General features: G+C 63.1%; 7 protein-coding genes across 7 annotated transcripts; 3 read left to right on the top strand and 4 right to left on the bottom strand.

The window, feature by feature from the left end:
* Positions 1-108: 108 nt before the first annotated feature.
* HETIRDRAFT_459309 (uncharacterized protein) lies at positions 109-3489 on the bottom strand (the record flags this gene model as incomplete). Its single annotated transcript, XM_009548946.1, has 3 exons — positions 109-2606; positions 2673-3242; positions 3313-3489. 3 exons carry the CDS (start codon positions 3487-3489, stop codon positions 393-395), a joined length of 2961 nt encoding a protein of 986 aa, XP_009547241.1. The 3' UTR covers positions 109-392.
* A 69-nt stretch (positions 3490-3558) lies between these two features.
* On the top strand, positions 3559-4417 carry HETIRDRAFT_101651 (uncharacterized protein; the record flags this gene model as incomplete). Its single annotated transcript, XM_009548945.1, has 2 exons — positions 3559-3655; positions 3708-4417. The coding sequence occupies 2 exons, from the start codon at positions 3559-3561 to the stop codon at positions 4415-4417; spliced, it is 807 nt and encodes a 268-aa protein (XP_009547240.1).
* Positions 4418-4598: 181 nt separating this feature from the next.
* On the bottom strand, positions 4599-6253 carry HETIRDRAFT_61600 (glycoside hydrolase family 16 protein; the record flags this gene model as incomplete). Its single annotated transcript, XM_009548666.1, has 7 exons — positions 4599-4832; positions 4893-4953; positions 5036-5108; positions 5232-5483; positions 5564-5645; positions 5741-5965; positions 6037-6253. 7 exons carry the CDS (start codon positions 6251-6253, stop codon positions 4753-4755), a joined length of 990 nt encoding a protein of 329 aa, XP_009546961.1. The 3' UTR covers positions 4599-4752.
* Positions 6254-7123: 870 nt separating this feature from the next.
* HETIRDRAFT_440362 (uncharacterized protein) lies at positions 7124-8861 on the top strand. Its single transcript, XM_009548944.1, has 6 exons — positions 7124-7565; positions 7627-7890; positions 7948-8022; positions 8076-8144; positions 8203-8305; positions 8356-8861. The coding sequence occupies exons 1-6, from the start codon at positions 7335-7337 to the stop codon at positions 8709-8711; spliced, it is 1098 nt and encodes a 365-aa protein (XP_009547239.1). The 5' UTR covers positions 7124-7334; the 3' UTR covers positions 8712-8861.
* Positions 7124-9825, bottom strand: HETIRDRAFT_476130 (uncharacterized protein). Its single transcript, XM_009548943.1, has 6 exons — positions 9768-9825; positions 9340-9704; positions 8996-9263; positions 8356-8903; positions 7627-8305; positions 7124-7565 (listed from the first exon to the last, which is right to left on the bottom strand). The coding sequence occupies exons 1-4, from the start codon at positions 9811-9813 to the stop codon at positions 8818-8820; spliced, it is 765 nt and encodes a 254-aa protein (XP_009547238.1). The 5' UTR covers positions 9814-9825; the 3' UTR covers positions 7124-7565; positions 7627-8305; positions 8356-8817.
* A 489-nt stretch (positions 9826-10314) lies between these two features.
* On the top strand, positions 10315-12754 carry HETIRDRAFT_154817 (MFS sugar transporter; the record flags this gene model as incomplete). Its single annotated transcript, XM_009548942.1, has 8 exons — positions 10315-10867; positions 10940-11053; positions 11110-11233; positions 11317-11498; positions 11632-11780; positions 11851-12164; positions 12400-12516; positions 12628-12754. The coding sequence occupies exons 1-8, from the start codon at positions 10432-10434 to the stop codon at positions 12752-12754; spliced, it is 1563 nt and encodes a 520-aa protein (XP_009547237.1). The 5' UTR covers positions 10315-10431.
* Positions 12755-13075: 321 nt separating this feature from the next.
* Positions 13076-13846, bottom strand: HETIRDRAFT_409925 (uncharacterized protein). Its single transcript, XM_009548941.1, has 2 exons — positions 13580-13846; positions 13076-13520 (listed from the first exon to the last, which is right to left on the bottom strand). Exons 1-2 carry the CDS (start codon positions 13840-13842, stop codon positions 13298-13300), a joined length of 486 nt encoding a protein of 161 aa, XP_009547236.1. The 5' UTR covers positions 13843-13846; the 3' UTR covers positions 13076-13297.
* Positions 13847-14494: the final 648 nt, after the last annotated feature.

Raw genomic sequence — 14494 nt, 5'->3', positions numbered from 1 at the left:
CCATGGATTGAACAAACCTCCATCGCTGATTCATGTGACGGGCTCCTCATCGCGTTTGCCCGCACAAACCCCTTTCACTCCCCATCCCGTGTTCCGAGGGCACAAACGAACTCGTCAACGCCGGCGCAAGCCACGAAAAGCTGAATTGAAAATGATAGTTGCCGGCAGAAAGAGCGAAAGCAAAAAAGAAAACAAGACACCATGAGACGACGAGATCCGAGTCCGACTTTTGTTGTTAAATAAATACATCCATCCCGTTCGTTCCACTTCCGATCGTTTGGTATCGCTCCTCCACAACATCTAAACCGTGCGCGACCCAAGCTAAGCGCGCCCACACCGTCTCTAAGCAAAAGCACCACCACCACTCCCCAGCCCACGCAGCGCGTCAAAAATCAAGGCTCCACATCCAGCGCCTCCCCGCCCGTCGTCGTAAACGCCTTCCGAATCGCCTCCAGCTCCCGCCTCCACCCATCATGCCGCTCCACGAGCTCCAGCAGCTCGCCCTCGCTCATCGGCTCGTCCTCCTCCTCTTCGCCGTCCTCGCTCGCCGCCCCGCCGCCACCCGCACGGCCCTCGTTCATGCTCGCGAGCGCGTCCTCCACCCGCCCGCGCTCGAGCGCAAACAGGTGGTACGCCTTGATATAGTGCGTGTACGAGCGGCGGTACCGCCGACGCAGCGTTGCGCGGTCCGTTGGGAGTGGCGTGGTGGGCGGCTCCGGGGGCAGACGCGAGCGCGCGGCGGCGCGCGTGCCGCTGTTGTTGGTGCCGTGGCCCGCGCGGTCGCGGTCTTTGTCGCGCTCGCGATCCCGCTCGTGGTCGCGCTCGCGATCCCGCTCGTGGTCGCGCTCGCGGGCATGCGAGCGCCCAGGGGGGTCCACGTCGCGCGGGGAGGACGTGCTCGTGGCGGAGGACGCAGGCTCGGGGTGCGTGTGGGAGTGCGCGTTGGTGCGCGGGCGCGTGGCGGGGCTCGGCCCGTCCTCGTCGTCAGAGGACGAGGAGGTGTAGATGGGGCTCCTCCGGCGCTTGCTGATGCGCCCCGCCTTGGGTTTATCCTGCTCCTGGTCGTGGTCGCGCCCCCGCTCTCGCTCGCGTGGCTCGCGGTCGCGGTCACGGTCGCGTTCCCGCTCCCGGTCGCGCGCGCGGACGGGCACTGGCTCAGGCTCGGGCTCCCGTTTGATCTTGCGCGGCGGCGGCGGCGGCAGCGGTGTCGCGTCCCGCTCTCGCGCGCGCTCCCTTTCTCTGTCCTTGTTCACAGGCTTGCGCGGCGGCGGCTGCACCGACGCGCTCCTCTCCTTCTCTTTCTCCCGCTCCCTCTCCCTGTCCCTCTCTCGCTTCGCGGCCGAGACCTTCCGCTGATGCAGCGCCGCCGCGGCCTGCTCCTTCTCCATCTCCCGCTGCTCCCTCTCCCGCTGCTCCTTCTCCTTCTCCCAGTCCCGCTCCCGCTCCCGTGCCTTGGGAAGCGCACCACCGGCGGCAGCGGGCGCGTACCCTCCGCCCTCGTCCACCTTCCGGCGCTTCACCGCCGTGACCGACACCCGCGTGCCCGTCACAGGCGGCGCGGCGCCCGGCCCGGACCTCGCCCCCGCGACCGCACTCTCGAGCCCATCGTCGGCGCCGTCCCGGTACGCCTGCGCCTTGCGCTTCTTCCCCTGCGGCGCCGCACCGGCCGGCGCCCTCGCAGGCGCGGGGGGCGCCTCGTCGATCTCGCCCTCCTCTCGCACGACGGGCGTCTTCTTGATCCGCTCGCGCACCCGCTCCTTCTCCTTCTCCTTCTCGCGCGCAGACGGCGGTGGCGGGATTGAGGGCAGCGCGGTCGCGCGCCCGCTCGGCTGCGGCTCCTCGCGCTTGTTCCGCGCGTCGACGGGCCCCGTGCGCTTCGTGACCGTCACCGCTGGCTTCTGCCGCGGGGGCGAAGGCCCCGTGCCTCCTGTGGCCTGCGTCCCCGTGCGCCCCGCGCCTGCGCCCGCGCTCGTGCCCGTGGGGGAATCAGACCCAAACGGCGACGCGCGCATGGTCGACTTGAACCCGGACCCAGGCAAGCGCCGGCGAGCCGCCGCCGTCGTCGGGCTCGGCGCTGGCTGTGTGTCGTCCGGCGAGTTTCTGGAAACTTTGCCGGCAGACACCGAGGGTGGGAGCGGCGGCGGCGGCATGACGGGGCGCGGACGGGGCGGAAGCTCATGTTTCTGCCTGATAGCAGCAGACGGGGCGCTCGCGGGTGGCTCGTCTCTGGCGTCCGTCTTGGATGTCGCCGATGCGGAGGTAGAGGTAGAGTTGGCATTGGATCCGGAGGCGGTGGCGGTGGCGCCGCCGCGCGCTTTGCCCGTCGTCGTGATCGCCCTCTTCGCCGGCGGCTTCGCGGCAGCGGTGGGCGCCACTGCGGCCGCGGCGGACGCAGGCTGGCGGTAGCGCACGTGCTCCCAGCGAGGGTCGCTCTGAGGAATGCGCAGGTCACCGAACGCGAGGCGCGCCTGGCGCGCAAAGTTGGTGCGCTCGGTGTCCGTGAGCCCAGTCCACTCGTATGGACGCACTTCGAGCCACACTTCCGGACGGACACGGTACTTCGCCGGAGACGAAGAGTGTTTGGGCCCCTCGATGGGCATGGCCACCTGAATGGTGTGGCGGAGGATAAGCAGGCGATCGCGAGGTCATAAAGGATGAGAGGGAGCACGCACGTCTTCGAGCTGGGCGAGGACGTCGCGCCGTGTGGAATCTGCGCACGAGGGGCCACTGACGAGGTTGACGACCTCGTCCTGCGTCCGCGGGCTGGCGGCGATGCAGCGAATGACGCGCTGGCGGAGGTTGATATTTGTCGTAGCGGCGGGCGGGCGCAGGGGCGAGAGTGCCTTGCCTTGGTTGGGAGCGGGAGACGCGAGCCTAGAGGAGCCCTCGTTCTTGGCCTGTATGATCTGTGGCGCACGACGCGTGACCGACACGCTCGTGCCCGTCTTCTTCTTCTTCGTAGCTGCGGTGGAGGCTGCGGCGGGTTTCTTTGGGGGCGGCTCGTCGATGACGACGATGCGGCGGGAATTCTTTGCCTTGGCGGCGTCGGCGGTGGACTGGGAGACCTTGTCCTCGATTTTTTGGTCGAGCTCGCGCTCGACGGTGATCTTGCCTGTGATGTTGGCGTAGAGCTTGAGAGGCGCGTTTGGCTTGTTCAAAGGGGTGGATCGGAGGTAGAGTTCGTGAGGGGCGGCCTCTCCGATGATGCGCATGGGGAAGAACTGCTCGCCGATATAGATGCCCTGTAGAGATGAACCAGGGACATGCTTGTCAGGGATGCGCAGAGAGAAGAAGGGAGGAGGATGTGCGCACGGGGCTGTCGCCGAACTGTGCTTGGATGCTACGGTGGCGGGTGAAGTCCTGGAGAGACTGGATGTTCTCTGGGGTGAGGCGGATGAGCATGCCGTGCTTGAGGGTAGATTTGGTTGCGTCTCCAGAGCGGAGGGCGCCCTGGAGAGAGAGAGTGCCGTTGACGTTGGGGAGAGGCATTGTGGCGAGGACGGCGGGGGGACGGCGGGAGGTGATGGGTAGGGTGCGGCGAGGGCCGTTGGTGTGAGGATGGCAGAGGCGCCGGGTGCGCAGGACGATGATGGCGCCACTGGGAGAGTTGTGGCGAGGGTGAAGGAGGGTACGGGGGAGGAGGAGGAGGAGGAGGGTCGGAGGGTGTGGTTCAGAAAGGGCAGGAGAGAGGCCCAAGTGAAGGCCAGCCAAGCCACACCGCCGTGCATCATCTCTCCTGCGCTTCTCGGGGTCCCCTCATCGCCAGATCTCCTCGCCACCCCCTCGGGCTCCCACAGCTCCCTCCCTTTCTCTCCCTCTCCTAGTTCTCTCCCTCTCCCAGTCCTCTCCCCTCCCGCCGCCCTCCCTTGTCTCTCCATACGCGTCTCGCCGCTTCTCGCACCTCGCGCGCGTGGCCGTTCTCCCCGAGGAAGAGCAGCCCTACAGCCCCCCCCCCGCTCCACGACGCCGGTACCTCATGCTGATTTCTCACGGCGTACCACTCGGGGCCTCGGGTGCCTGCAACTCTCTCTCCCCGCACGTGAACCTGCGACCGAGGCCCAACCAGCGCCCGTACACGACGGCGCACGCATTCATTCAAAATCATCGCCATCCAATCTTCCCGCCGCGGGCCTCCCCGAGCGTTCCTGCGCTCAATAAGTTTCAGCGCGCGTCTCGACGGCACGCGACGCTTTCGCTCGCCTCCGCCCTCTCGCCCCCACAGCGCGCGTCTCAACTCTATCAGCGCTACAGCAGCAGTAGCAGCAGTAGCAGTGTTCGAAGGGCCCGACGTGGCCTTCGCGATCTCCACAGCTCGGAAGCCCGTTTTGTAATGGCCTCTTCTCAGACTTCCTCATCAGGACTTCCTGCCGGTTTCCGAGTTTTCATGCCGGAGCGCTTCGTCGCCGTGCTCGCATGACGCTCGTCGAACTCCACCGGGAATGCAGTGTGTATGTGTGCAGTACGTACGGTACATAACAGTGATGACTAGTAACCCTCTGACTCGCCCGATGCGAATCAATCAAAACAAGAACAAGGCAAGATAACGACTAAAAATTTCAAACAGAGAGCCACGAAGACTGACGGTCGCGCGTGAATATCCGGTCAGCCAAACCAAACGCCACGCATAAATTCAGTTCTAATCGAGACCAGTCGACAAGAATTTCGCGTCCAATACCAACAGTCCCAGTACGAGATCCCAGACTCGTCGATCGTAGCGCACGAAAGCCCGACCGCCGGGCATGTGTGCGATGATCACTGGCCGGGGGTATACACGCGCAAGGAGTTGATCTCCCAGTAGGACTCTGCGAACGCAGCCGGATTGTTGTTGACGACTGCACAACCCAAACGTCAGCGCGAGCGTACAAGGGGCGGTGTGAGTGTTCACGACGTACAGTCTTCGCACGTGCCCTGTCCGCACCCCGACGAAGACCACGCGGAGCCTGCCCAGTCACCCTATAATGCGTCCATCCATGACGTCGTCAGACTCTCCGTTCGCGACCCATATCAAGCGAGGAACGCTGAACAGCCCACTCACGCAGAACGTCAAGTCGAACACCGCCACATGGTCGTCGAAGTGCTCGTCGAACCCGCACGTACCCTCCGCCCCGCTCGCGCTCTCGCCGTCGTCGTTCCTCTTCCACTTCGCACGCACGCCCATCCCTACCCCCACCTCGGCACCGCTCTCCTCATCATCATCATCTTGTTCGTCCGCGCCCCCGCCCATCGCAAACTCCGCCCCCGGCATCCCCCATCCCTCCACGGACTCCACGAGGCCCGCCCCCGCCCTCACCTCCACCGGCACCCCCTGATCGTTCCTCCCCCAAAACCACACGCGCACCCCCCTCCCCCGCGCGCGCTGCATCGCGTACCACCCCCCGCCCGCCGCATTGAACGGCGCGCCGTACGATTCTGCCTGCGTCATCTGCGTCCCGCAGCCCTGGTTCGAGTTGGCCAGCCCGGAGCAGTCGGTGGAGATCACCGTGCTGTGGGCAGTAGAGCGTCGATGTCAGAAGTGGGGAGGGAGAGCAGGACAGAGCAGAGCTGGGATGGGACGCGCACGCACCCCGTTTGAGCGCGCTGCTGCGGCATCGTGCAGTCCGGCGCCGTGTGCAGCGAAACCAAGTTCGCAGTCGCCTCGTTCACGCCTTCCCACGAAAAAAAAGCCAAATCAGCCCGCTCGTTCCTCACAAGCACGACAGAGGACAGGCGGGACAGGGGACGAGAGACAGGGCGGGCGCACCTTCGATGATGTCAATCTCGCCGCCGTGCGGCCACGGCCCGCGCTGGCTGAGCGTCCAGAACGCGGGCCACGTCGCGCAGCCCGCCGGCATGTGCGCGACGTCGAGCACGACCAGCGAGTCTCCGTACGCGCCGCGCGACGTGATGCGCACGCTGTCGCGCCCGCGCGGGCCCCCGCCGACGCGCGTCCAGCTGTCCGCGCGCATGACGAACTTGGCGTCGGTCGCTTGCGGGGCGCGGGGGAGCGGGTGAGCACGCGCGCGGGAACGGGGGGAGGCGGGAGGGAGAGAGGCGTACCGTAGGAGAGGTTCTTCTGCAGCGCTGTGCGCTGGTCGACGTAGTTGACGCGCCCGTGCGTCGGGTCGTCCATCGTCTCCCACGTCCACGCGTCCAGGAAATCGCGGCCGACGAACTTGTCCTTCAGCACGTACTGCGTCTGCGCGTCGACGCCGGCGCGGTCCTGGGCAAGCGCGAGCGCGAGGAGCAGGAGCCTCAGAGCGTAGCCGGTACGCATTCGGGAGGGCGGGTCGGGTGTCTATGGAGGGAGGGAGCGTGGTCTGGTTTGGTTTGGTTTGGAGCGAGGAGCGCGAGGGGTGGGGTGTGTGTGTGGGACGTGCCGGACGTGAAGAGAAGAGAAGAGGGCGGGCAGGGAGCCCCGGGCGAGTTGAAGAGGGCATGTTGACATCTGGACTGACAGCCCGGAGTCACGTCTCTTCTGGGACCGGTGCATACGAGCCTGATGGTCTGAATCGCATCAAGGCGAGTCTACACGGTCGAGAGGGGTGTGGACCAGTGGACTGGGGCCGGACGTCGATCGGCGCAGTTGTTCATGGAGGCGCGACGGTGGCGGGACGAGGTTGGATGCCGCATCCGTCGCGGAGATCCTCTCTGTCCTGCGCCGGGAGCTGCCGGCCCGCCCTGAGCAGCACCCATAATCTCCAACAGACCCAACGGTCTAGTATCCAACATGCCCTGCACATTCACTGCAAGCTATGGTCTCCCCAGTATCGTTTTTTCGGCCCGCTCGTCATGGTCGTCCCATCTTACCGCCACGTCCTGCCTCTCACGCTTTGTGCACTCGTACTCGGCGTAGCGTGTTCTCCCGTGCATAACTCTGGACCATTACGCGGGGGCGTGCGGGTCAAGCTCAATCGTAGAGCGACGCGACAGACGACGGTCCTCCACAACGGCGACGTGATACACCTCTTTGATGCGACACCTGCGGTAAGAGCTGGTCTTGAACAACCTTTCTGAACCCGCTTTCGGAATGCGATCTGACCATCGTTGTTATATAGATACAAGAGCTGGAAGCTATCTTATCCAAATATTCAGAAGCCGTGCAGTTTCTCCAGGGTGTGGGGCTCAACTCGGAACAGATCGACGTCGCACAGTTCTACGAGCCCTCCGCTTTTGATACATCGTCTGACGTGCAATCACCCTCCCTCCCGCACGTCTTGTACCCATTCGGCAATATCTCCACCACCTCCACCACCTCTTCCTCTCCATCTGGGGCTTCGTCGATAGACTCCTCCTCCTCGTCTGCCGAAGACGCAGGCGCCGAAGATGCCGGGGACGCCGACGAGGAGGACCTTGGGATGGGCACGGGCGTCGAGCCGCTGCAAGACTTCGCACCTGGAAACGTCGACCTCTTGTATTATGGCCCGGTGGACATCGGCACGCCGGCGCAGAGGCTCACGATCGACATCGACACTGGCTCCGCGGACCTCTGGGTCCCTGTCAACTGCACCAGCTGTAACGGGCGCTCGTTTGACCCTGCGCAGAGCAGCACGTACACCAACACCAACCAGCCTTTTTCGATCACTTATGTGTGTCCTAAACTGAGATCCCTCTCGGATGATTTTTTTAAATGATACATTCGTTGTACAGGGGAGCGGCGCAGTGTCCGGCACGCTTGCCACCGACGTCGTGTCTATCGCGGGGTTCACCGTCCAGCAGCAGGCCTTTGGCGCCATCGACGGCGAGTCTGCCGACTTCCAGGGCCAGCCGAACGACGGCCTGCTTGGGATGGCCTTCGGCACGATCGCGCAGTCTCGCAGGCCGACGTTCTTCGAGAACCTCATCGAAGGGAGACAGCTCGCCGCGCCGCTGTTCTCGGTCCATCTTGAACGGCGGCAGGAGACTGGATCCGAGGTGCGCTTTACTGGTACAGTTGTGGGGCGGCTTTGATGAGGCGGGATTTATTTGTAGGTTTGCTTTGGCTGCGTTGATGCGGACCGTATCGACGGCACAGGGAGTATCACTTGGATTCCGGTAAAGTCCCAGGTGCGACACACCACGCTGATAGCAGCGCCTTTATTGATCAATTCCCTCCACAGACTTATTGGGCCATCGGCATGGACGGCATCGCAGCGAACGGCCAAGTCGCCCAGACAAATATTTTAGCCGTTCGTGCATCTCTTCTTGGTTTCCGAACTGATATCGATACCGGAATACACTCTACAGGCTATCGACACGGGCACGACGCTCGTATACCTCCCAAACGAACTGGCCGCGCGGTTCTACGCCCTCGTCCCAGGGTCCAAACTCGCGGCCCAGTTCGGCCCCGGTGAGCCTTGTACTAGCATAGCACGCGTTCGGGCCCTAATGCGTCTGCAGGTTTTTATACCTACCCGTGCGCATCACGGCCCACGGTCGAGCTGTCCTTTGACGGGACCCGCTTCGCGCTCGACCTGCGCGACTTCAATCTTGGGCGCACGGCCCTCGGCTCCGCGGACTGCGTCGGCGGGATCCTCGCGGCCGGGGACGGGTTTCCGTCGAACCTGGCCATCGTCGGGGACGAGTTTCTCAAGTCCTGTGAGTCGTTGATCTGTCCCGTTGTTCTGCGTGCGATATTGATGTGCTCGTCGGTGGCGGGCTGGGATGCTCGGGGGGTTCATCTAGGGTATTCGATTTATGATTATTCGAACGGGGCGAGGGTCGGGTTTGCACAGGATGCGAACAACAAGCCGTGATCATGTAATGCAACGATAGCCTGCCTCTTTCGGACTCAGTTCTAGTACAGCGTGAGGGATATCGTAAATAGTTTCATCAGATCATCGGTTCTTCTATTCACAAAAATCAGGAAGACTTGGGCTTCGCGGTCCTTTGTCCTCCGAACACCTTGCGACGTTGCTTCATCATGTACGTGTACATCACATACAGCCCTATCGCGCGAAACAGCAAGGCATCGCCGTCAACGTCCATTTGACCATTCGGATCAAGCGGAAAGATAGTGAATGAATGTCGGTGTGCTCACCTGGCCACCAAATGCCGAACAGCACCGCGCGCCCGATCGACTCCACGTCCCATTCGTTGAGAGGCGTCTTGAGCGGGAGCGTCGCGAACGCGACGAACGCCTCCGAGCCCGCGCCGGTGGGGTAGAGGACATAGAACGTGGTGTAGCGCAGCCATGTCAGCAGGCGCGGCTCGGCCCCCACGAGCGACGCCGCGTAAAACGTGTACCGGATGACCTCCGTCACGGACCACGAGAGCACCATGCTAGCGAAGAACGGGCTCGCGCGCGCCTGCGCACGCCGCACCGACCGTCGATGAGCGCGGGACTGAGAAATGCTAAGGAGGCGCGCGGGGCGGGAGACGCACCGACTCGAAGCGCGGGGCGATCCCCCAGACGAGGTACAGCCGGCTCGCGACCTGCGTGGCGGTGGTGCCGAGTGGACTGCGCACAAAGCCGAGGAGGACGTGGAGGACCTCTAGAAGCGCCGCGCTCTGCACGTACAGCGTCGGAGTGCCGACGGCGGTGCTTGCTGTGGTCGCGCGCGTGTAGAGAGGCACGAGGGCCTGGGGCACGAATGGGGGTATGTATGCGGGCGTGGAGATCGATGGTGGTGGTGGTGGTGATGATGGCGTGACGAGGTGGGTGAGCGTCAGGTAGAGGATGTAGGACCACCCGCAGGCGGAGAGGAGGTTGTAGAGGACGAGGTAGGCTTTCACGAGGGGCGGGGTCGCTGTGGACGCGATCATGGCGGCGTGAGCTGTCGCTAAAACGACACGACCGAGACGCGACTCACATTTCTTGTGCGCGCTGTGGGATTTCGTTTTCGTTTTTTGAGGCATCGTAGTGTGGCTTGACTGGGTGGTGAGTGGAAGAGGTCACTTCGAGGACGAATCCTGTGGGGAGCGCCGAAGCCAAACCCCACCGTTGTGTCGCGTCGCGAACAAGCGGCGCCATCTCCTCGGTCCAGTATATTCACCGACCACACCACCATCGCCTGCAAACTCAAACTTCGAGCTCGACATCAGCAGGAGAGATCGAGAGGCAGCATAAGATTCCAGGCAAGCGTAGCAGATATATACACGAGTTCCGCATTCCTTCTAGCAGTCTCAATCTTCGAAATCCTTCGAAATCCACTCATCAGGCGTCACCATCATACATCAACCTCCCGCGTCAAAAATTCGCGAAGGAGAGCAATGAATTCGAACCGATTGACGCTAGCTTGACGTGGCGACATGTCCGACACCCTCAATGTTCAAGTCTTGCGCCTTCAATCGAGGCCTCTGACTGATGAATGGAACGTCCATCCTCTGCCGGGGTTTGCCCACTTCACGATCGCCCGTCCAAGCCAACACTGGCCCCCAATCCATTCGACCAATGACAGTTCTCGCTTCCAGTCCATACCAGCGTCTTCTTCTCTCTCATATTATCGCCTTTGAGGTCAAGGGTCAGTCCCTACCATGTCGGCCCCCTCACTACTGTCCAGTGGTCTATCATCAACTCTGAGCGGTGGGCTCGGTGAGCATAACCATGCCCCACACGGCGGTCCACTTGCAGGCGAGCAGTTCGACGAAACAAACCCGCTCCTGCCGTCCGCCTCTGCCGTAATCCCTCCTCTCCCGTACCAAGCGGCCCTGCAGAATGCCCGGCTGCTCATGCGGATGACTCCGCTGCCCGTGATGCAGCTCGCCTGCCTCTGCGCCCTGCACCTCGTTGAGCCGATGGTAATGGGCCAAATCTCACCCTCCGTCAACGCGATGTTGGCAGACTTTCGACCTGCACTGCCTGAGGTGGGGGAAGACATGCCTGCGTCCGCTGGACCGCTCAGCGGGATCTTCGACAGCGCGTTCTCGACGATGCAGCTGTTCGCGGTCCACCAGCTGGTCAGGATCTCTGGTCAGTACGCACCTTCCGCGCCGCCCTCTCGATACTCGGCGGACATCTGAAGCCCCGCTGCGTTATGGACAGACAAAATAGGCCGGCGACCCATCATGCTGTGGAGCGTCGCGGGCATGGCGATGAGTAGCTTTTTATTTGGCTTCTCCCGCTCTGTCCCCGTCGCTGTTCTCATCTCTTGCATCAGTGAGTGCGGTCCCCGTCTAGCAGCGAGCATCGACAGAATCGGCTTCCTACCTCAGCTAGCTTGTCGTCTGCGAACATGGCCGTCGTGACGTCGATGCTGGGCGAGATCACCGACTCGTCAAACCAAGCCATCGCGTTCTCTGTGTTCGGCTTCGCAGAGCCGCTGGGCAACACAGTTGGGTTCGTGGTTCAATTGCTGTCCTCCCTGATAGCACCCAGTGCGATGATCGATAGATACCAACGGCTGCGTACGTTCATTTCAGGGCTTTCATCGGCACCACATTCTCGAATCCAGCGGCGACGTACCCCCGCGTCTGCGACAACTTCTTCTTCCGCGCCTTTCCTAATTTCCTGTCGGGTATTTTGACGGCAGGCGTCGCGTTCGCGTGCATGAATTTTGCGTACCATTTCATGAACGAAGTACGGCACAACCGCTCAATAATCAGTGCTATATCTGCCGGACTCAGACGCTCTCCAGACACTTCCACCGGGGACGGGGAGGCACGAGGCAGAACCCGCGGGCTCGCCGTCTCTCGCTGCGGCAGAGATCGACGAGGAGGATCTCGGGCTCGCCAAAGCCCACGGGATCATCGCACTGCTCTCCGCGCCGCATCTCCGCGCGGTCTGCCTCTCTGGCCTCGCGCTCAGCTTCATCGCCACTGCGCACGACACCGCGTTCGCGCTGCTAAGCACTGCGCCCATCGAAACGGGCGGCCTCGCATTTTCGGTGCGTCGCTCTCCGCCTCAATCATTGTCGGGCATGATAGTCACCCCCTTCGAACCCCTCCACCGCCCAGACGGCGGACGCGGAGTATTGCCTCGTGCTCGCGGGCGGCCTCGCCTCGCTCTTGCAACTCCTAGTCCTCCCGCTACTCCTCGCACGCCACGGGCACGCGCGCGTGCACAGCGCCTGCGCCGCGCTCTGGCCCTGGTGCTTCGCGCTTCTACCGCTTGCCAACGCCGCAGCCTGGCTCGGGCTCCCCGACGAGGCCGGCGATCGCAGAGACGCCCCGCGCGGGCTCGAGCACGTCCATCCGCGCGCCCGCGCGGTGGTGTGGGGCGGAGTCGTCGCGATGATCGCGCTCGCGAAGAGCGCCCGGATGGCATTCTCGTGAGTCGCCCGTGTGCTGCTGTGCTGCTTCGCGTGGCGCTCCTCCTCCGCGGACGTCGCATCAGCGATCCACCTCTACGCCGCGATGCGCGGATGGCGGGGCCGCTCTCGGCAGTAACACCTGGGCTTAATTGCTCGAGCGTGCCGCGAGTGCTGACTCACCGGGGCTGCGCTGCGTTATTATTTTTGTGCTCGTCTCGATTCTCGTCGCGTATACGGCGTCTCATGGCGACAGGATAAACATGATTCTCGTCAAGGAGCGCGCGCCAAACGCGGCATCGCTCGGCGCCGCCAATGGGCTCTCGCAGTCTGGGATGGCGCTCGCGCAGGCGGCTGCGAGCGCCTTTGTAAAGTGCGTCGCGACACCCGAGAGTCAGACGGAGGGACGCTGATCCCGCTCGCCCCTGTGGTGCGATGTTGATGCCTGGTGTTCGGTGGGGCCGTTTGACGGGCTCGGGCATAGTGCGCTGGCAGCGCTGTCGCTCGGGCACGAGGGGGCAAGGCAGTACCTGTGGATCGTGGGGCTCGTGATTATATCGTTCGTGGGGTTGTGGTCCGCGAAGGATGTCGAGAGGGGCGTCGAGGACTAGGGAGAGCGGGTGGGATGGGCGTTAGCCGTTGGAGGGCGGTGGAGAGAAAAGGAACCGGTCTGCTTAGACAACGACTGACAAAGCGAGGGTCATGTAAAGTCAATCGTCGACATCGACATCTTGATGATATGATCGGCGGTTCGTGTGAGTTACTGACGCAGCGTCGAAGCCCAACTCTAAAGTCTCTTTCGAACTCAACGTGGGATCGGGCAGGTCAAGGCGCAGGACTGATACATCCTATCACGGCTTCTGTCAATTTGGACGCCTGGTCTGCTCGAGCAAACTGGGGCGAACAACAGTCTAAAGAACAGCGTACGGTCTCGGATAACAACAGGCGAAAATTTGAAGAATAAAGACGGGTAGTGTACAATCGGCGACCGTGCTCAGGCTCAACGGGATTACGACCAGAACGGAGACACGTTGGGAGGATGGCTAACGTTTTGTAAAACTGAACGGCTGGTGTACAGTGAGCCAAGAGAAAGTATGAATGCGAACACCTCGATCCAATCGCGACGACACAGACAGTCCGGCGGCCCACCATCCCTACGTGTCGGTCTTCTCTCCGCCCTTGTCGCCCGATGGGTTGTTGAGAGAATTGTTGCCGGACATGACCTGCGCCTGGCTGAGCGCGGAGCGGAGGGCGGCATTCTCGATGCGCAGCTGATCGACGAGGGCACGGCATTCCTCCCAGCGCCTGTTCGCTTCGTCTGCGGACGCGAGGGCGGCGTCGAGGAGCTGCGAGCGGGACTCGAGGGCCTTCACGTGTCTGTATGCGCGGGCGATGAACACGGTTCGACGGGAGACGGGGAGAGAAAAGGCACGCACTGGTCTCGCCGCTCTCTGAACGCGCGCTGGGCCTTCCGATTCTGCTCTGCTCGCTTGCTCTGGCTGAGTGTTCTGGCGTTGGGCTGCTGCTGCTGCTGCTGCTGTTGTTGTTGTTGCTGCTGCTGTTGCTGCTCGGGAGAGGGGAGGGACTGGTCGTGCACGCCGGGAGGGATGGCGTGTACTTGGTGGGGAGGAGGGAGACCGGCGGTGGAGTAGTCTGCGGGTGCGTATTGATAGGGGGGAAGGGCGTGAGGATTGGGCATGTGCGGCGGGACGAGGGTGTGTGGAGGTGGAAGGGTGTGCTGCATGGCTGCCTGGGGCGGGGGAGGAGGGGCGGGCTGGGCAGGATCAGGGTTAGGAGGAGACTTGCGTTTGCGGGAGGAGCGGGGCGGTGGCTGAGTTACAGGCGGAGCCTCCTGGCGAAGACGCATTGTGTGGATTGTGGGCGGCTGCGGGTGGCCGGGGCCCGCCTGGAGGTCCTGGGCAGAGACGGCAGGCGGGGGGGTCGGGTGCTGTGTGAGCTGGGCGACATTGACGGCGTTGGTGTTCTGCTGCTGCTGGTACGCCGAGTGTGCTAACATGGGTCGTGCAGTCAACCAACACGTAGTCCGCCCCCTCGACATTAGTAAGAACGCCACGCCTCGGTCCTTGCCGCGGCCACTCACCCTCCATCTTCAGCTCCTCCATCTCCTCCATGAACGACCCACGCCGCCCCCGCAGTTCCATCTCGCCTGGTCTGCCCTCGCTTGCTGACATCTTTTCAAGTCTGACTTAGGGCTCGCGCGTGCGGTCGGCTTGTGTCTCGGCTTTGCGCCCCTCTCGGCTTATGTACAATTCCCCTTTCCTTATCGGGCCCCTTCTCACGCTCCGTGCTTACCAACCGCTACCACCTGTCCCGGGTCACGCCGTCACATC

This window comes from Heterobasidion irregulare (genome assembly GCF_000320585.1).
Source record: "Heterobasidion irregulare TC 32-1 unplaced genomic scaffold scaffold_06, whole genome shotgun sequence".
In the NCBI taxonomy this organism is placed as follows: domain Eukaryota; kingdom Fungi; phylum Basidiomycota; class Agaricomycetes; order Russulales; family Bondarzewiaceae; genus Heterobasidion; species Heterobasidion irregulare.
The sequence above is the reverse complement of the archived record's forward strand: the minus strand, read 5'-3'. Positions and strand labels throughout refer to the sequence as shown.

What these genes read in the sequence shown, in the direction of transcription:
- HETIRDRAFT_440362 (XM_009548944.1), top strand. Translation starts at nt 7,335, where the DNA reads ATGGGCACGGGCGTCGAGCCGCTGCAAGACTTCGCACCTGGAAACGTC. An exon ending in AGCCTTTTTCGATCACTTAT is followed by an intron (nt 7,566 to 7,626) that starts GTGTGTCCTAAA and finishes TTCGTTGTACAG; the next exon opens with GGGAGCGGCGCAGTGTCCGG. An exon ending in CGCGGCCCAGTTCGGCCCCG is followed by an intron (nt 8,306 to 8,355) that starts GTGAGCCTTGTA and finishes ATGCGTCTGCAG; the next exon opens with GTTTTTATACCTACCCGTGC.
- HETIRDRAFT_476130 (XM_009548943.1), bottom strand. Translation starts at nt 9,813, where the DNA reads ATGCCTCAAAAAACGAAAACGAAATCCCACAGCGCGCACAAGAAAT. An exon ending in CCACAGCGCGCACAAGAAAT is followed by an intron (nt 9,705 to 9,767) that starts GTGAGTCGCGTC and finishes TCGCGTCCACAG; the next exon opens with CGACCCCGCCCCTCGTGAAA. An exon ending in TCGCCCCGCGCTTCGAGTCG is followed by an intron (nt 9,264 to 9,339) that starts GTGCGTCTCCCG and finishes CGGCGTGCGCAG; the next exon opens with GCGCGCGCGAGCCCGTTCTT.
- HETIRDRAFT_409925 (XM_009548941.1), bottom strand. Translation starts at nt 13,842, where the DNA reads ATGCCCAATCCTCACGCCCTTCCCCCCTATCAATACGCACCCGCAGAC. An exon ending in TTCAGAGAGCGGCGAGACCA is followed by an intron (nt 13,521 to 13,579) that starts GTGCGTGCCTTT and finishes CCGCGCATACAG; the next exon opens with ACACGTGAAGGCCCTCGAGT.